This window comes from Panthera onca, chromosome B4 (assembly GCF_046562875.1).
Source record: "Panthera onca isolate mPanOnc1 chromosome B4, mPanOnc1 haplotype 2, whole genome shotgun sequence".
Classification (NCBI taxonomy): Eukaryota; Metazoa; Chordata; class Mammalia; order Carnivora; family Felidae; genus Panthera; species Panthera onca.
Window position 1 is genome coordinate 41720028 of NC_138345.1, and position 19796 is coordinate 41739823.

A 19796-nucleotide genomic window follows, 5' to 3' on the forward strand; every position below is an offset into this window, starting at 1 on the left:
TATGCGCCCTTGGCTTTCCCCCAAAGTTCAGGAAGCCCCTCTTGGCTCCACTCTTCTTTGAGCTTTCCATCAAACAAGTCCTAGCGCCGGTGATCTTTTTGAACGTTCTGCGTCTCCACTCTGAGACTTCCCCTTTAAGGCGTTCTTCCCCTTTAAGATTCACGGCCCCTCCCGTCACGCTGCGTCGCAGTCTTAAGGCCCCGCCCCTTCAAACAGCTTTCGCCGGGCCGCGGCTGCTGTGCGACCGCCACGGCCCCTTTAAGCTCGAGCCCCGCCCCTGGTTCCCCATTCCCTTCCCTCCCCTCCCCTCCCCCTTCTGCCCGCACCAGGTGCCCTGGCGGGTCGTGCGGCGCGGCGCGGCGCGGCGCGCGACGGTGAGCGCCGGGCCCCGAGGGGGTGCGAGGACACGTTCCCGGTCTTCCTCGGCCCTGGCCAGATCCTCGCGGGTGCCAGGGGGCGGGGCCGGAGCTGCGACTGGGGCGGGGGAAAGGGGTGGGCAGGGGGCGGCAGGGGTGGGCCGGGACCGACCGAATGAGGGGGAGGGGCTCAGGTGACTTACGGGGGAAGGAATGGCTCCCCTCGGAGCTCGCCTGACGACTGCGGGTGTGGGGGACCCGGCTTACGCTCGGCGGCGTTCCCACTCTCCGTTGCCCGGCCAGTGCTCCGGTACAGCCCGATCGCGGAATTGTCCCCCTCAGACCCATGGGGTCCAGGCCCTTCTGTAGGGGGTGGCTGCCGGCCGGTCCCGCTGCCCGACCCCGCAGTCGTGGAGGCGGCCGGAGAGGCCCAGACTGAAAGCGGAGGCCTTTGAGGGGGGGCGGCAGGAGGGCACCGGCCCCCTCTCGGACCTCCTGGCAGAGGTGGGGGCTGTAGCAAAAGGCACAGGGGTGGAGCGTGGCCAGGGGCTAACCAGCTGGGACGGACGTCTGCCTGCTTCCCCCAGATACATGCTGAGCTGTGGGCTGGGGAAGGATCTGGCTGCCGGACCTCAGTTCCAAACCCTTGCCCGTCAGTGAGCTGGCGGTCACCATGGCAATGCGGGAGCTGGTGGAGGCCGAATGCGGGGGTGCCAACCCACTCATGAAGCTGGCCGGGCACTTCACCCAGGACAAGGCCCTTCGGCAGGAGGGGTTGAGGCCTGGCCCTTGGCCCCCAGGAGCCCCCGCCTCTGAGGCGGTGAGTATTTTTGATGTAGAAACACAAGCGGTGGCCTGGGATGGGGGGGGGGGGGGCAAAGGAACACTGGGGGATAACTGCTCTTTCTGATGTGTTGCAAATGATAGTTATCACTTAATGAGTGTTTACTTAACACCGCGCTAAGCATTGTGCATCTTCAGACGGATGAAGGCGGTCGTTTTATAGATGAAGAAACTGAGGCTCAGAGAAGTTTTGTGACTTGCTCAAGGTCATTTATACATGCCGGAGCTGGAATTTTAACCCCTGTTTAACTGAGTTGTGTGTGGTCTTCACCACTGTACCATATTGCCCCCCCCCCCCCCCCCCCCTTTCTTTTCTTCTGTCTTAGGTCTCTAAGCCTTTGGGAGTAGCCTCGGAAGATGAGGTAAACATACCAGTCTCTTGCGTTGCATTTTTCTTTTGCCCGTTGCGTTTTCACTTTAAGCTTGGCTCACCCATATTTCAACCTGTGGACCTTCCTGACCAAATGAGATTTGCCTTATTCCACCTGCTTGCTTTTAAAAATGTATTCTTTTGAGTGTTTGCAAATCTATAGTTTCTTTGCTTCCCTTTCCTTGTATTTAGCATCCCCCATTCATGGGGCGTTATCTCCTGCTGAGTTCATTTCATCACGTCTCTCCTGGCAGTTGGTGGCCGAATTTCTCCAGGACCAGAATGCACCACTTGTATCCCGCGCCCCTCAGACTTTCAAGATGGATGATCTCCTGGCAGAGATGCAAGAGATTGAACAGTCAAACTTCCGCCAGGCACCCCAGAGAGGTGGGTCCAGAGTCTGGTGGGAGGGGAGTTCACCATTTTCCGTGCAGAGAGGGCCAAGGGGGTTCCATATTTGGATGCTGCTGGCATTGGGGAATTGAGATGCAGAAGGAGACAAATGGGACAGAGTGTTTTCATGTGCACTGAGGGCTCCTTAGGCATGATAGAATGATACGTATTTCTTTTTTTTTTCTTAGTTCTCTCTCTTTCTTTTAAGCTCCTGGTGTGGCAGACTTGGCCTTGTCTGAGAACTGGGCCCAGGAGTTTCTTGCAGCTGGAGATGCTGTGGATGTAACTCAGGATTATAATGAGACTGACTGGTCCCAAGAATTCATCTCTGAAGTCACAGGTGAGGCTTGCATGGGGCAAAGTTCTCTTTGGTTCACCAGTTCATCTTAGGATATAGAGCAATTTTAGCTTCTATGATTTTTCTGGATTCTTGACTCATTTCTCTAGGGCACTGAACCTGATTTCCCTCAGGTGATAATAGGGAATTGTTGAAACTTATATGAAGCAGGGGACTGGGTTTGAACTGGATAAGAGATTTTGGAGATTATATCTCTGCATCTCTGTATCTCTCTCTATTTAAAGAGAATGGGAGAGAGGACAGGGAGAGAGAACACGAGGGGTTAGGTACTTCTTTCTTATCTGGAACTTTATTACTGTAATTTGGTGGTGAGGATCCACAGATTGGATGAATGGCAGTATTGCCCAGGAAGAAATATTCAGCACAGCCTGTGGGATTCTGGCATTAAGTCATCTTGAAAAGAGTTGAGGCCTTGGAAAGTGGGATTGGGGAGTTCAAGGGCTTGAAGTACAGGGTCTTAGAGGGCAAAGACCATATCCTGATGATGATAATAAAAATTAATAGCTAATATTTATTTATCATGTTCTGGATTTTGTATTAAGTGCTCTGAATGCATTGTCTATTTAAAACCCATGAGAACTCTCGAGATAGCTACTGTTTTTATTCCTAGCATATACATAAGAAAACAGAGGCTTTGGGATTAAGGGACTTGCCAAAGGTGATTCAGTTTTGTAGGTGGTGGAGTTGGGATTTGACTCTGGGTTTGAATGATTCCAGACCCTGTGGGCTTAACCATGGTGCTCTACTGGTGGGCCTGCACCCTAAGCTCTTCAGGGTCCCAGCCTATTTCTTGCTCTTTGAGAGGGTCCATGCTCATTACGTCCCTCGGGATTGATTCCTTTCCCCCAGGCCTGTCTGAATAGGGGCATGGGGGAAGGGCATTCTCTTCAGCTTTCCTCTTCTTCTTTGCTGTCAAAGGGAAGTACTTGTTAGCCTTTTCCAATTTAACAAATTAAGAATAACAAGACATACAAATGGACAAAGTTACAGAGATTATAGACTCTCAGGGCATTCACATTGTCATCGTTTTTAAATATTCCTGAGGTCACTAAAGGGACCTAATTGTTTTCTCCCTCCATCGTTTTTATTCTTCTAAAAGTAGGGCTTTCTGTATTTAGGAAAAAAACCCCAAATCTAACAGTTAAAAGCTGTTGGCCTCTTTTAACATGACTCCCTTTCCTCCAACGCTGAAGTTGGAGTTTAAGGTAGAACAGCAGATATTCTTTGTTTCTTGAATCATGCTTTGCACTTTATAATCTTAAAGTCATTTGGTCTTCACAGTTATACTTACAAGGTAGGTATTCCTTCCCTATTGTGTAGATAAAGACACTGAGATTTCAAAAGGTTAAATACTTTATCCAAAGTTATTCAGTAACAGAGATGACATTCAGACTCCTATCTTTCTGACTCCAGGCTCCATACTTAGAGCCATTACACTATCATTGAGAATCTTCTTTGTGGAATTTCCTCAAGTGAAACTCTGAGCTGTAACAAAGACACTCCCCCAGACCAACACTGTTTTTCATACAAACTGTAGGCTTAAATGCTGTGTCTTATTGTAGAGAGACTTCTGTTGTAATGCGTGGGTGTCATTTTTGATAACTCAGAAAAAAATATTATTGCTACCGCAAGCATTGAGATTGATGAGATTTCTATTATAATTACCTTTAGAAAAACACGTTGGACTTGTCTCATTAAGTTCTCTTTGGGAGATCTCTTCTGTTTTGTCTGTTCTCTTGGGACTGTGCCTGCTTCATGGAGGCAGGGATAGGGAGAGCCGGAAAGGGAAGTTGAACTGTTTGGGGCCTGCCTTCATAAAAATGTGCAATTGCATTAGTTATTGCTTTGTACGTAGTGGACCTTCAGTATTTATTGAACAAATGAATTGAGATCTGGGAGAAAGCTAAAGGAAATTAATTCTCTGGTCATTCACTTTTTATTATTCTCATAACATTTGTGGCTGATATTATTATATTGATGATATAGGTTACCTATTACTTTATGGATAAGTTGACTTCAAGATGAAAGGTTATATGCTTTAAATCCTTATTATTTTCTTTTTTTTTTTTTTTTTTTTTTTTTCAACATTTATTTATTTTTGGGACAGAGAGAGACAGAGCATGAACGGGGGAGGGGCAGAGAGAGAGGGAGACACAGAATCGGAAACAGGCTCCAGGCTCTGAGCCATCAGCCCAGAGCCTGACGCGGGGCTCGAACTCACGGAGTGCGAGATCGTGACCTGGCTGAAGTCGGACGCCCAACCGACTGCGCCACCCAGGCGCCCCTAAATCCTTATTATTTTCAAACCCCTCTTGTTAAGATTCCAGACTCAAGTTTACAAAGAACCTAGATGTGCATTTATTGTCTTGTCTTGTTCTATTTGAAAATAATTGATAGTTTCACTGGAAGTTGCAAAAAAGGTAGAAGAAGGTTCTGTGTATCTTTCATTCTGTTTTCCCTGGTGGTAATATTTTGCATGACCGTTTGTTATGTCCAATATCAAAATCGGGAAACTGCCATTGGTACAATCCACAGAGTGTATTAAATCTCACTGGTTTGACATGCCTTTGTGTGTGTGTGTGTTTATGGTTTTATGCGGTTTTATCACTTGTGTAGATTTGTAACTGCCATCACAGTCGAGTTACAGAATTATTCCATTTGCCACATGAAGCTCATTTTTCAGTCTGCCATATTTCTTGATGGAATCCACCCCCCCGACCCCTACCCCTAAATCTCCTGGGCCAAATAATTCCCCATCTTATGACTTGGCTGCAGGGATGAAATACGTCTTTAAGGGGTTTTGAATTCAGGCAGCCTCAGCTAACCTGGTGTGTGAGGTTCCTATGGTAATCACGAGAGAGAGACCTGCGCTGTAGGCAAGCAGCAGTGGCAGACGATGAGTGGCAACAGATCTCCCCCTGTGGCAGAGGAACAGACTGTGGAATAAAAGGAGTAACGATCTCATCGTGATGTTTTCTGCTTTCCCTATGGGTTTGCTCCCTGTGAGCAGACAGTGATGTTAATAATAGAGAACATTTGTTACCCTGTGCCTCACGCATGCCTTATCTCCTTTGGTCTTTACAACCATCCTATGAGGTAGCTGTTCTTATCTCTATTCATAGATCTATTTATATCTGTTTATAGATAAGGAAATAGAAACTTAAGGGTTAAGTAACTTGCACAGTGAATAAGAGGTGGTGTTGGGATTTGAGTGCCTGGAGGCTGACTCTAGAACCTACATTCTTTTTTTTTTTTTTTTTTTTTTTTTTTAGGGAGAAACATAAAAATTTATTTAACAGGTGATAAAACTGAGGCACTGAAAGATTTAATAATTTATCCAATAAAATAGAGAATCATAATTATAGAACCAGAGTAAGAACTCAGTCTTTCTGGGCTTTTATGGACAAAGTAGAACCTACATTCTTTACCACTGGGCTATTTAGCAAACTCAGGAATGTTTATGGATGAGGGTGGGAAGTTCTGAATTTTTGACTTTTGAGCTTGGGCTGGATGCGCCTAGGTGGAAGGAACACACAACGAGAAAGTAAGTAAGGTGAACATTCTGAATTGGATATTTGGTGTCAAGGTTGTGGGTTCTGACTCTACTGATTTACGTAAGCTAGGACAGTCCCTTCTCCTCTGCAGGCCTTAATTGCTCCCATCTCGAGTATCCAAATAGGTCTGATTTTCTGTAAGAATTTCTCAAAAAACAGTGTGAGGGCCAAACAGAATTCTTCTGGTTCTTTCACTTTGACTCTGTTGGAGCAGGTTCACAATGCCAGAAAATTCTGAGTCTGATGGCTAAATATGGCCAAATACCAAATTACAGCTATTTGAGGATGACTTTTCTCATCCTGCGATTTTTTTTCTAATCTGTCTCATGTCTCTTAAAGTCCAGATGCTTTATATTTTTTCCGTTGCTTCTTGTCCTTGAAAGGAGCATTTCACAGAAAATAGCATTCTCTCTAATTTGAGGAGCATTTGTGGCCAGAGTATGCTTCTGGAAAACACTCTAGTTGAGAGTAAGGAGTGGCTGGAGAGTAAGAGGAGCGGTGGTTAATTTTCAACAGAATGGGACGAAGGGATCAGAAGGCACTGTAAAGTCTACTTTAGTATTATGTGTCTCCTTCTTAGGTCTCCACTTTTGGGCCAGCAGTCTATTGCCCAAAATAACTAGTGAGGGAATCTGGATAAAAATGTTGAGAGTCTTTGAAATTAAGGACAAAAAAAAAAATGTCAACCATATCTTAATTTATTATATTAGTGATATTTATAGTTATGTGTATTTTGAGAGTCTGTATCCCCCTTTTTTTTTCTCCTCCAGATTTTGACATTACTTTCCCACATGTTGAGCTTACTTTGTTGAAATTGTTCAGGCAAAGTCTCAGTTAAATGGAGTAGACATTTAATACCAAAGGGATACATCTGCCTTCTGTGTTGAAAGCAATGACACATCTCCAAACTGGGGACAAAGATAGGATGACCATTTCAGTACTGATGTGGAGAAGTGTGGATGCAGGGCAGAAGGAAAGCACACTGCTGGCTGGTGCCTTGTCTGTGTTGACTCATTCTTTAGGGCCCCTTTGTTGTTGTTGTTGTTTTAAATATTTATTTTTGAGAGAGTGCAAGCGGGGGAGGGGCAGAGAGAGAGGGACAGAGCTTCTGAAGCCGGCTCTATGCAGATAGGCTGACAGCAGAGAGCCCGATGCAGGGCTTGAACTCATGAACTATGAGATCACGACCTGAGCTGCTGTCGGACATTCAACTGACTGAGCCACCCAGGTACCCCTCTTTAGGGCCCCTTTGAATAATGTCTTAGTGCTTTTTGTTTTGTTTTGTTTTTTTTCATTTTCCCCCTGGCCCCAAAATAGTAAAGGACAAAGTCCTGGAGGTTGAGAAAGAGTTCAGTGCCCTCGTTCAATCTGTTACCTTGCTAATCTTTACTATGATGTTGTGGCAGTGCCCTTTGTCACTAGAGCTTTTAGGACAGTTCCTAGAATTACACTTAAAAAACATAGCCCTAAAATGAATCAAAAGTGAGGGGCATCAGGGTGACTCAGTCTGCTAAGCATCTGACTCTTGATTTAGGCTCAGATCATTATGATCTCATGGATCATGGGTTCGAGCCCTGCATTGAATCCCTCGCATGGGATTCTCTCTCTCCCTCTCTCTGCCCCTTCCCTGCTGCTCTCTCACTCTTTCTCAAAATAAACAAACCAAAAAACAAACAAACGAATCAAAAGTGACAAGTCAGAATAATGTTTCTTCTTGGGGGAGGGAGGGCCTGACGGAGCCTGTGAGAGGTCTGAAACGTTCTGTGTCTTGATGTGGCTGGTGGTGATTTGCATGTATTCACGTGTGGAGTTAATGAAGCAGTATGCTTACGCTTGGTACACTTTGTGTACATTCATGTTTGCATGTTGCATCTCAACTAAAAAAATGAAACCAACATCCAGTGGGAAGAGTGGCCCTAGGTATTTTTTAATTCTAGCCCAGCATTCTGCTTCTCAGGTTCTCCTGGTAGCTTTATTACAATGAAATAGGAGGCTTGTTATATTGGGAAAGCGTGAGCTCTGTCGATGGAGACCAGACCAGAGGTCTTCCGCTCTCCTTTAGCTCCTTACCAGTTTCTTGTAGTGCCTTTGAGGAAGGTGGAGGCCCCAAGTGCCTGCTATTTCTTACTGAGGCCTCTGGCACTTCAAGCAAAAGGGTTTGGACTCCTTTTCTGAGTCTCCTCATTTGTTTTCCTGTTTCCAATCCAGTAAACTTTGGCCCCAGGCCCCTTGGGAGTGGGTTGGATATTGAGAGTTTAGTAGTGTTTTCTTTTGAGCAGGACTTTCTGAGGAATTCAGTAGGGTCTTATCTGCTTTGGCTTGGTTAAGAGGGTCAGTTGAATATGCGTGGTACTCTCCTTTTCCCTGACCCTCACTGAGCCCAGTGTGATTTCTCCAACTCCGTTCCTTGCAGATCCTTTGTCTGTGTCCCCAGCCCGCTGGGCTGAGGAATATCTGGAACAGTCCGAGGAGAAGTTGTGGCTGGGAGAGCCTGAGGGAACAGCTGCCAGTGATCGCTGGTGAGTCCAGCTACTTCTTTCTGGATGGATCCCTGTGAAAGGAGCATTGGGTAGTTTTCTCAGCCTCCCTCACCTCCTACATCTGCATTCTCAAACTGATTTGCAGTCCCCTCATTTTCTTTTTTCTTTTCTTTTTTTTTCTTTTCTTTTCTTTTCTTTTCTTTTCTTTTCTTTTCTTTTCTTTTCTTTTCTTATTTATTTTGAGAGAGACAGAGAGCATGCCAGAGGGGGAGGGGAAGAGAGACGGGGGGCACAGAGGATCTGAAGTGAGCTCTGTGCTGCCAGTAGAGATCCTGATGCGGGCCTCAAACTCACAGACTGTGGGATCACAACCTGAGCTGAAGTTGGATGCTTAACTGACTGAGTCACCCAGGAGCCCCCCTGCCCTTTTTTTAAAGTTTATTTATTTTGAGAGAGGGGCGGAGAAGGGGAGAGGGAGAGAATCCCAGGCAGGCTCTGCACCATCAGTGCAGAGCCCCATGTGGAGCTTGAACTCAGGAACCATGAGATCATGACATGAGCTGAAGCCGGACACTTAACTGACTGAGCCACCTAAGCACCTCCCCTCATTTTCAGTGTTAAGGTTCTCACTTGTATTATTACCCCTACTCAAAGTGTGAGTGAGTCAAGAATCCTAAGTGTCATAACCAGAAGTTTGTAACTTTACCTTACGTACCCTATTGCCTCTTTAATTTGGAGGCTGCTACTATATTCCTTCTCTCTGCAAAGGTGTGTTTGTGAATGGGAGAAGTAAGAGAATGTAGCTAGTTCTTTGCCACTTCTGCCCGTGTCTTTTTTTTTTTTCTTTATAAAATTTTTTTGCTTATTTATTTATTTTGAGAGAGACAGAGACAGTGTGAGTGGGGGAGGGGCAGAGAGAGAGGGAGACAGAGAATCCCAAGCAGGCTCCATACTGTCAACACAGAACCTGAAGCAGGGCTCGAACCCACGAACTGTGAGATTATGACCTGAACTGAAACCAAGAGTTGGATGCTTAACGGACTGAGCCACCCAGGCACCACCCCCCCCCACCTCCAACCCCGCCAAGTGTCCTTTTTTAATGTAAATTGGAATTGTAGGACCTCAACAAGAATGTGTGTCTTTTCCTTGATAAGAACTGTGATGCCAGGGGCTGGGGGGTGGGGAATAGCATGGGGAAGGTGGTGGCAGACGAGTGTGTGGGACCCGTTTGCCCTTACCTGTTCCAGGTATGATGAATATCATCCTGAGGAGGATCTGCAGCACACAGCCAGTGATTTTGTGGCCAAGGTGGATGACCCCAAGTTGGCTAACTCTGAGGTGAGCCACATCCCACTGCTATTTTGCCCAGCAGAGCTGGCCTTCAAAGCCAAGAGTCTAGCTTTTCATACCCCAGTTTAAAGAGAAGGAAATAAGATCCCGGGTCCATTCCTTCCTGTCTTGAGAATAGAGACTTCGCATCCTGCCTCTTACTTTCAGCATTCTTTTCCTCACTTCCTTGCATACTCACCCTTTTGCTTTTCTGTGTCTTCTCAAATCTTTAAAGCCAGAAATTCCTTTGTTTTTGTTCTCTACATTTTTCAGGGTCTTTTAGCAAATCTTGCCTACAGCTAGAGATGGTCAGGGGGAGGGTGAGTGCAGGCTTCTCTTGGGCATGGTTGAGAGTGCACACCTGGAAGTCCTCTCCCAAGTGGCCTATGTGTGTCTCTGTGCCCCAGTTCCTGAAATTCGTGCGGCAGATTGGCGAGGGGCAGGTGTCCCTGGAGTCCGGTGCAGGGTCGGGCCGAGCTCAGGCAGAACAGTGGGCAGCAGAGTTTATACAGCAGCAGGTAGGACATTGTCACTTCCCAGTCCCACTTGAGAGCCGGCTGGTGCCCCAGGCCTTGGGTTCAGTGTTCAGTGGTCCTAGACGGGGAAGGGATTTTATTGCCAGCTTGTCTTGGTAGCATCGAGGTCCTGAGTGGGTGGGAAAGAGATCCTGAGAATGTTCTCAGAAGTGTGCAGGTTGCTGGTGTTTAGTGGGTATTTAGTCAGTAGAAAGTTGGTGGCGGTCTGACCATCCTTCTTTGTCACAGGGTACATCAGATGCCTGGGTTGACCAGTTCACAAGACCAGTAAACACAGCTGCCCTCGATATGGAGTTTGAACGAGCCAAGTCAGCTATAGAGGTGAGAGCAGGTAGCACAGGAGCAGCCACCTCAAGAGAAAATACTCCTTTGGAGAGAGTGGGTGTTTTAACAGCAAAGAAACATACCACGAATGTTGTATGTCCTAGTGTTCCTGGGCCCTCTGTGTCAGAATGCTTGGGGTAGGGCATCAGCTCACACTGCAGAATCAGGATCTGAGCGTAGGATCTAGGAATCTTCACTAAAAAAAGCTCTTCAGGAGATCTTAAATGCGTTGACATTTAAGAACTACTGCCTTACGGAATCTATCCTAGCGGCGCTGAGCGTCAGGTGGGGTGGTCATGATGGATCTCCTTTTTCTATCTGCCTTCCCTTCCTTACAGTCCGATGTCGATTTCTGGGACAAGTTGCAGGCAGAGTTGGAGGAGATGGCGAAACGGGACGCAGAGGCTCATCCCTGGCTCTCTGACTATGATGATCTCACGTCTGCTTCCTATGATAAGGTAAGAACTCGGTTTTCAGATTGCAGGGTTTCCTTGTTTTGTGCCTCCTTTAATCTTGAATTTGGAGGGTACCTACTTTCAAGTAATTACTTCCTTGAACCCCTTTCCACGAAGAGAGGTCTAAATCATTCCCTTGCCCCGCTCCTCTCCAGTGTTTGAAGGTATGCTTTATTCTTAGGGTATAAAGATTAATAATAATAGACCATCCTTGTCAAATAATGGTAATACAGTGACATAGTACCTATGATAGAGATTTGCCCATGATGCATTCAGAACCTAGATGAAAGAGCTCTGCTTTGGAGGTTGATTGAGAACATTTTTAAGGAGATAGGTACCCCTTTGGTAGAGAGTGGTAATTGGTAGATTATCTGTCTTCCCACCTTCATATCTATTTCCTTTTTTTTTTTTTTTTATGTTTATTTTTGAGAGAGAGAGACAGAGCGTGAGTGCCGGGGGGGGGAGGGGGGGAGCAGGGGCACAGAGAGAGGGAGACACAGAATTTGAATCAGGATTCAGGCTCCGAGCTGTCAGCACAGAGCCCGATGCGGGGCTCGAACCCACAAACCGCGAGATCATGACCTGAGCCAAAGTCAGATGCTTAACCGACTAAGCCACCCAGGCGCCCCTCTGTTTACTTTTTTTAACTCACAGATTCATTTTAAATTTGGATCTGTTCCTGTAGGTACTGACCACCTGTGCCAATTTAGGTGTTTTCAAAGAATTATATTAAATAACTTAAATGTTAGGAAAATATTCCAGCAGTCATTGGTGAAAATTGATCTAGTTTTGCATATAGCATATACTTTAGACCAAGAAGCTTATGCTGTTTCAGAGGTATCACTGTGGAAAAAAATCTGCTTTGGGACTGTGAGGTATTTAGGGATGTGGGTAATAACCGAACTGCTGAGGGGGCACCTGTGGCTCAGTCGGTTAAGCGTCCGACTTTTGATTTTGGCTCAAGTCATGATCTCACGGTTTGTGAATTTAAGCCCTGCTTGGGGCTCTGCACTGACAGCATGGAACCTGCTTGGGATTTTCTCTCTCTCTCTCTCTCTCTCTCTCTCTCAAAATAAATAATAAATTAAAAAAAGAATTGAACTGCTGAGCTGAAGCATGAGGGGAAAGGGAGGGAACTGTTTGGTTTTGGAAGAGACGAAACAGGAACTGGGGAGGAGAGTAGCAATACCTCTTCTCAGCTCAGATCTGGTTGGGAAAGGATTCTGGGGCTAGAACCAGGGCCTGAGATGTAAAGCAGGATGTCTGAGGTAGATCTTGACATAGGGGAGCTATGCAAAGGTAGGAAAGAGTAAGGTTCAAGATAACTATAAAAAGGCTAGCATTTGGGGCGCCTGAGTGGGTCAGTCGGTTGAGTGTCTGGCTCTTGATTTCAGTTGAAGTCATCATCCCAGGGTCGTGGGATCGAGTCCTGAGTCGGTCTCCACGTGGAGCCTGCTTAAGACTTTTTCTTTCTCTCACTCTGCCCCTCTCCCCTGCTCGTGCACTCTTGCTCTCTCACATAGGAAAAGAAAAAAAGAAAAGGCTAGCTTTTGAAAGCCAATGAAAAACTTAGTACTGGGAAAAATGGGATTTTGTTTACTGTTTATTTCAGTCTTAGTTTTTAAGAGCTATCCTCTTATAGGGAAGAGAGCTTACTTCTTGGACCCTGCCCTATGTTTTGCCACAATAAGAGTTTCTTCTGTGGAATTTTGAGGAGAAAGAACTGAAGGAAGTACCTGCACATAATACATTTATTAATTTGTATAAGCAATTTGATAAGTTGCAGAGTTCCATCATCTTACAAGTGGCAAATTATATATTTTAGATGAAAATTTCCATGCTTTTAATAAATATAGATATATCATTGATTTTGTATGAGTAGCATTTCTTAGCATTTTTTGCTCTCATATTAATGACATGCTAGGTGGAATAAAATTTTCTTGAATGCTTTTTTTTTTTTTTTTAAGAGGGGGTGAGGGGCAGAGAGAGAGGGAGAGAGAGAGAATCCCAAGCAGCCTCCATGCTCAGTTCAGAGCCTGATGCAGGGCTCAATCCCACAACACTGGGATCGTAATCTGAGCTGAAATCAAGAGTTGGACACTCAACTGACTGATCCACCTAGGCGCCCCTATGCTATTATTGAATTATATGTCAATAGTGCATTTTTTGTTTTTAAATGTGGATCTGATCCTGATTGTCATATAAATTCATGGGTCTCTGAATATACTATTTTTTTACTGGATGGTCCTTAAATTTTCAAGACAACATCTGTAGCTCAAGCACATATTGTATCCCTTTAGCATAAAGAAGTTTCTCTGATGGGCTAGACTCTTAATAGTATCCTATTTCTGCTGCATGATCCTGTGAGATTTTGGAATAGACCAGACAGTGGATCAGACCTGATTGGCTCGGCTTAGACTTTTTAGGTTGCAACAGTGATCATAAGCTCATGCTGCATTCTTTTGGTTTGAAGCTTCCTCCCGCATATTCTTTTTTCCATTTATGCAAATGTTCTAATTTTGAAAAATTCCTCTTTGATCAGCAGTTGATAAAATGGCAAGGAGGACAGATAGCATGGACAAGAGTGTATTTGGAGAACCTCCTGATGGCATTGATTTGTTACATTGTCTTTTGAGGATGATGCCTATTTTATGAATAGTATTTTATGCTTTTTGATAATAAGACTTAGGTGAATAATCTCACTTGATTATTAATAATCTCAGAACTCTGTAATTAATAATCTCAGAACTCTGTAGTTCTGAGAGGCAGGAATTGATTTCATTAGGAAATTTTGTTATAGATGACAATGATCTCTGTTTCCTATAGGGTGGCTTAAAACATAGATCGATGATAGACGATAGTTGAAGTTGGTTGTGGAGGGATTTATGTCTAGGATGGGGGTTAGCAAACTATGGCCCACAGGTAAATCTTGCCTGCTAACTGTTTTTGCCTGGCCTATGAGCTGATAGTGGTTTTAACATTCTTAAACAGTTGAAAAAAATGAAAAGAAATATTTTGTGACCTGTGCAAATTATATACAATTCAAATTGCAGTGTCCATAAATAAAGTTTTATTGGAACACAGTCATGCCTATGTGTTTTACATATTTGTGGCTCCTTTCTCTCTCCAAAGGTGGAGTTGACTAGTGACAAATTACTTATTATCTGGCCCTGATGAGAAAGGTTTGCTGATCCCTGGTCGAAGGTCATTTTCTACCTTCAGAGTTTTCATATTGTACAGAGACATCCCAGGAGCACTACTTATTCTCAACATGAATATACTTTTAATACATTTATTCCTAATCCATCTCCTGTAATATATCTTGCTGCTTAGACTTCCACTGTAATTATTTAAGTTTTGTCTGTCACAAGTGATTTTCATCTGATGACTTATGATGGTTTAGAATTTGGCTGGTAAAATTTAGGTGTTTCCAGTTCTTTAGCAGTTCTGTAGTAATAGTGAAAAAGGGCCTCACTCACGTCTTTATTGTAGACGGTTTCATTCTTATTTGTCCTTAGCTACATTTAGAAGGGCTCTGCCTGGTATTTTGCATCTTTTCATTCTGGTATATTGTTTTGTGATGGTAACTATTTACTCCCCAGAGAGGAACATTTTATTTGCTTGTCCCAAGTCATGCGGCTTACTAGAGACTTCCCTTTTACCTTATTACCTCTTTGCCTAACATGAAATACCAATAGACAAAGCTTTGCACATAGCATCATAATCCTTCCCTGAAATGAGAAATCCTCAGCCAGAAGAGAACGGTGTTTTTCTGAAGCATTTTTTGCCATCAGGATTTTGGGATCTAGGTTTCATTTACTATGAGATACAGATTAATATTAGTAACTTTCAAGAATGAAATTAGGGAACAACTAAAGTTTTCAAAGTGCTTGAATACATGTTATCCAGTCAGTGCACACAGTGATTCTCTGAGCTAGGCAAGAGTGGGATTTGAGTGGCAGGACCTCTGAGTCCAAATTGCATTTCCGTTATCTGTTATCACATTGCTGCAGGAAAACAAGAAATGCCCTTTGTTTTTTTAAATATTTTAATGTTTATTCTTAGAGAGAGACAGACAGACAGAATGTGAGTGGGGGAGGAGAAGAGAGAGAGGGAGACACAGAATCTGAAACAGGCTCCAGGCTCTGAGCTGTCAGCACAGAGCCCTATGCAGGGCCCGAACCCACAAATGCGAGATCGTGACCCGAGCCAAAGTCAGAAGCCCAACCGACTGAGCCACCCAGGTGCCCCAAGAAATGCCCTTTGGATAGCTGAGGAGAGCTTATCTCATTCCTATAAGCGGATCTTGTAAGAAATGTGTTCTGTCCAGTAGTGAGAGTCAAGGATGTAGAAATACAGGCCTTTAAAGACTTCCTAAAATAAGCTTACTCCCAGCATGGATCCCAGTTTGTAGACCTTCGCTTTTCAGTTATTGTGAACAGGAGACAGCAGCATGAGCACGATACCGAATGATTTTACTGTAGTCCTAGACGATCCCCTTTATAATTTGGAAAATTTGTTGGCATTTAATTCGGATACTTTTTGGAGGCCTCCAACTTCTCCACCTCTGTGTGGGTTGTCATCTCCCATTTCTTCTGCTTTGCCTGCGACGGCTCTGTCCCAGAGGTTTTCACTTGGCTTCCTTTCCCTGTAGGGGTACCAGTTTGAGGAGGAGAACCCCCTGCGTGACCACCCCCAGCCTTTTGAGGAAGGGCTCCGGCGGCTTCAGGAGGGGGACCTGCCAAACGCGGTGCTGCTTTTTGAGGCAGCTGTGCAGCAGGATCCCAAGCACATGGAAGTGAGTGACTCACTGGTCTGCCTTCACGTGAGACACGGCTTCCTTCAGTTTTGCGGGAAGCCCCACAGAGCAGTGCAGATGGATGCGGGCCTGGGTGGTGGCCTGAGGTCGGGGGGTAAGGGTGGAGAGGGGGAAGCCAGAGGAAAGGAGGGTGGCAAGGTGAATACACGAGTAATGGGATCTGGCACCTTCTTTCTAGGCTTGGCAGTATCTGGGTACCACCCAGGCAGAGAATGAACAAGAACTGTTAGCCATCAGTGCCCTGCGGAGGTGAGTGCGTGAAAGGTGGGGTGAGGTGCTTCCGAGGCCCTCCAAATAGCCTTTAGAACGCTAGCGTCCCAGACCCAGATCCTTGTCTTCTTTCCGGTCACTAGCGAGAGTGTGTTCTTGTGGCGAAACTCTTAAGGTTTGGAGGGAATTGGAGACACCTGGTTACGTTTCTTCACGAGCCGTTAATTGTATATGTGGGACCCTTACTGGTTCCTTGGCTGCTAAAACATCCCGCCTTCTCATGTCTGTAATTTTGTTAGTAACTCACGTGTGGAGGATTCCTTTGCCTCGTAATCTGAGGGAGCTGGCAGGCGAGGCTGTCATGACTCTGCATTCCGTGACCGTATTCCAGTGTCCTGCAGATGCCAGCTCTGCCCACCTCTGTCCAAACAGGTGTCTGGAGCTAAAGCCAGATAACCGGACGGCACTGATGGCGCTGGCTGTGAGCTTCACCAACGAGTCCTTGCAGCGACAGGCCTGCGAAACCCTGCGAGACTGGCTGCGCTACACACCGGCCTATGCCCATCTGGTCGTGCGCGGCGAAGAAGGGGCCGGTGGGGCGGGACAGGGCCCCAGCAAGCGCATCCTGGGATCCCTGTTGTCGGAGTGAGTGCGAGGGATTCTTGGGAGGACAGATGGTAACCGGAGTCCCAGGAGAGGGAGGATCTTGATTTGGGAAGCTGGGATGGACTTAGACTCAGTGGTTTGAGAGTGGGATGCGGGCGGTGCCTGGGTGGCTCAGTCGGTGAAGTGTCCGACTTCGGCTCAGGCCACGATCTCTCAGTTTGTGGGTCGAGCCCCACTTCGGGCTCTGTGCTGACAGTTTGGATCCTGGAGCCTGCTTCGGGTTCCGTGTCTCCTCTCTCAGCCCCTCCCCTTTCCATGCTCTGTCTCTGTCTGTCTCTCAAAAAATGAGTAAACATTAAAAAAAAAAATGACACACAAAAAAGAGTGGGATGGGAGACCCAGGATCCACTTGAAGGAGGTCCGCACTCCATGGTGCAGTGCCGGCATGAAACAGAAAAACAGGTTTCTAAAGTGGAGTTTGGGGGTCGGAGGATGACTGATAGACTGATGAATCTTCAGGGTATGAGTGACTAAGGAAATATTTTGGGAGGGTGGGAATATAGACACATCCATCCACCTATGTCTGTGTTTTTGTTTTTTTTTTTTCTTCCCCCCTACTTATCCAGCTCCCTATTTCTTGAAGTGAAGGAGCTCTTCCTGGCTGCTGTGCGCCTGGACCCTACATCCATTGACCCTGATGTGCAGTGTGGCTTGGGAGTCCTCTTCAACCTGAGCGGGGAGTATGACAAGGCAGTGGACTGTTTCACAGCTGCCCTCAGCGTCCGCCCCAATGTGAGCCTCGGGAGGAATAGAAATAGAACATGAATGTGTCTTACTGAAGAATCATTTGTTGGGAACTTCGGAGTCATGGGAGATTTCGTTCCGGAGACTGGTTGCCATGGGAGAATTGGGAAAAGGAGGCTGGGAGTACAGGGTCATGTGGACTTCGGAGAGTCTGCGTGAGATGAGAGCGGTTGCACTGTGGCACACGGGGAACAGTGGAGGACAGAGGAACAGAAGGAACATGTATTAGCTAAACAGAATGGTGAACCAGGGGGAGGGACGGGCAGAATTGGAGCGCCTGGCTCTTGTTTCTAACCCTTCTCCATTCCTATCCCAGGACTATTTGCTGTGGAATAAGCTAGGGGCCACCCTGGCCAACGGGAACCAGAGTGAAGAAGCAGTAGCTGCCTACCGTCGGGCCCTTGAGCTACAGCCTGGCTATATACGGTCCCGCTATAACCTGGGCATCAGCTGCATCAACCTTGGAGCTCACCGGTGAGAGCAGCTCTTGAGTAATTAATGGGCAAATTCTTTCCCCCTGCCTTTGACCCCGGCTCCTCATTCTTTGATCCTGTATTTGACTGACTAGCCCCAGCCTTCTCCCCAGGCCGGCTGACCTGTCTCCTTCCAGTGATGTTCTGCTCACCATCTCTCACTTTTCTTCCCTACAGGGAGGCTGTGGAGCACTTTTTGGAGGCCCTGAACATGCAGAGGAAAAGCCGGGGCCCTCGGGGAGAAGGGGGTGCCATGTCAGAGAATATCTGGAGCACCCTACGTTTGGCATTGTCTATGTTAGGCCAGAGTGATGCCTATGGGGCAGCTGATGCCCGGGATCTGCCCACGCTCCTAACTATGTTTGGCCTGCCCCAGTGACAGTGGGATGGGCTGCCCTGTGAGTGTCTGCTTGGAGGGGTCCCTGCTCTGGATGTGACTCCCTCTCCCCAAATGGGCCTACCAAGGGGGTGGGCTGATGACCACAAGCGGTACGGCCTCTCAGGAGCTGCCTCAATGTAGGGGGTGGGGGGTAGTCTGTGTCCTTCCTACGTAACTGTAGGAAAATGAGCTGTGTCGACTCTGAGTCCCTTGGTAATTCAGGGGCTGTACACCCCAGTTACAGATCTCTCTGCTCATCATGCCCTTTCTTGGTGCTGCTTTTTTGGGTAGGACCCAAAGATCTAGGGTAACTGTTGTCATCAGCTGCCATTTCTGATAGGGTCTACCACATTTGTAATGTCCGTCCTTTCCCCCCCCTTTTACTGGGAACTGGTGATAGTGCAGCCTTCTTGGGCAGTTGTGGGTGGCGGGTTCTTCTACCGTGCACCTCTGTGATGACTGTACCTGGGATGGGGTGTTAGGAGTCGGCCTGTTGGATTTAAGTGTTGCTTTGGCTCAGCAGAGCTGAGTTTTGATGGGGGTGCCCACAGTTCGGTTGTGCCTGGACCTCTCCCGACTGTAGTCAGGTGCCCTGGGTGCGGTGCCGTACGCAGTAAGGCTGGCGTCATCATTGAGGGGTCCCCGGGAGTGGCTGGGGTCAACTGTACAGAGAGTGTGTGTGTGTGGGGTAGGAGGATGCTTGTTTGTGGAATGAACCTAGAAGGGACCAGATGGGATCAGATTAAGGGCTCTGTTCTGGGGCCGTTGGTGGGAGGACAGAGCAAGTGGGCTGCGGGGTGTGGTGAGGGCAGCAAGCCCCCCTCCTAGAAAGGCGTGCGAGTAGGAGTTGAGCCAGCTCTTTTAGAAAGTTGGCTCGGAGATTGCAGTCTTGCCAGATTCCTAGCAGAGAGGCGGTTCAGTGTTACCGTAAGCCTTTTGCTGAACTTCTTTAAATGTTTCTAGGGGAGAGCATTGAAAAATCCCCTTCCCGCATATTACCTTCACAAGGTGTAGATTGAGGGAACGTGAGGGAGCAGCTTGGAATGTCCTCAGCTGCCCCCTGCGTGGGGAGATCCACTGACCCCCAGAAATGACTGCTAAGCCTCTTGCCTTGTCTTCAGTAGCTAATGATCAGAGAGATTTTTTTTAAACTACCACGGTCCCAAGGTTCCATCCTGAAATTTATTTTTCTTTGTATGAATATGTGTAAATGATTTAAAAATAAAACTGTATGAATAAAATTTGTATGAAGAATAAGTGGAACTGACATGGGTGTGAGTTCTGCTGCCAGGGGAGAAGTTGGGGTGTGGGAGGTGGGTTGGTGTTTGGAGGATTGGCATTCAACAGTTTTCTTCTCTCTTTGCCTTTCAAACTCTCACTAGTATATTGATTGCCCATCCATCCATCCAGTAATATTGAGCACCTAACACATGCCTGGTACCATGAATAAAATGTACAAGGTCCCTGTGTCCATGGAACTTACGGTTCAGCAGGAGAGACTGATGGT

The 19796-nt window shown here is 46.5% G+C and overlaps 1 protein-coding gene across 8 annotated transcripts; it reads left to right on the forward strand.

The window, feature by feature from the left end:
- The first annotated feature begins 216 nt into the window (after window positions 1–216).
- Window positions 217–19552, forward strand: PEX5 (peroxisomal biogenesis factor 5). Of its 8 annotated transcripts, none has more exons than XM_060658507.3 (16): window positions 217–374; window positions 944–1176; window positions 1526–1561; window positions 1824–1956; window positions 2171–2302; window positions 8288–8393; window positions 9602–9692; window positions 10091–10201; window positions 10448–10540; window positions 10906–11001; window positions 15653–15796; window positions 15996–16066; window positions 16460–16672; window positions 17260–17425; window positions 17754–17911; window positions 18088–19552. In XM_060658507.3, the coding sequence occupies exons 2-16, from the start codon at window positions 1030–1032 to the stop codon at window positions 18287–18289; spliced, it is 1899 nt and encodes a 632-aa protein (XP_060514490.3). In that variant the 5' UTR covers window positions 217–374; window positions 944–1029; the 3' UTR covers window positions 18290–19552. The 8 variants fall into 8 exon arrangements, with proteins under 8 accessions (XP_060514490.3, XP_060514493.3, XP_060514491.3 ...); XM_060658504.3 differs by having other exon boundaries at window positions 219–374; window positions 10882–11001; XM_060658506.3 differs by lacking the exon at window positions 217–374 and adding an exon at window positions 538–860 and having other exon boundaries at window positions 10882–11001.
- Window positions 19553–19796: the final 244 nt, after the last annotated feature.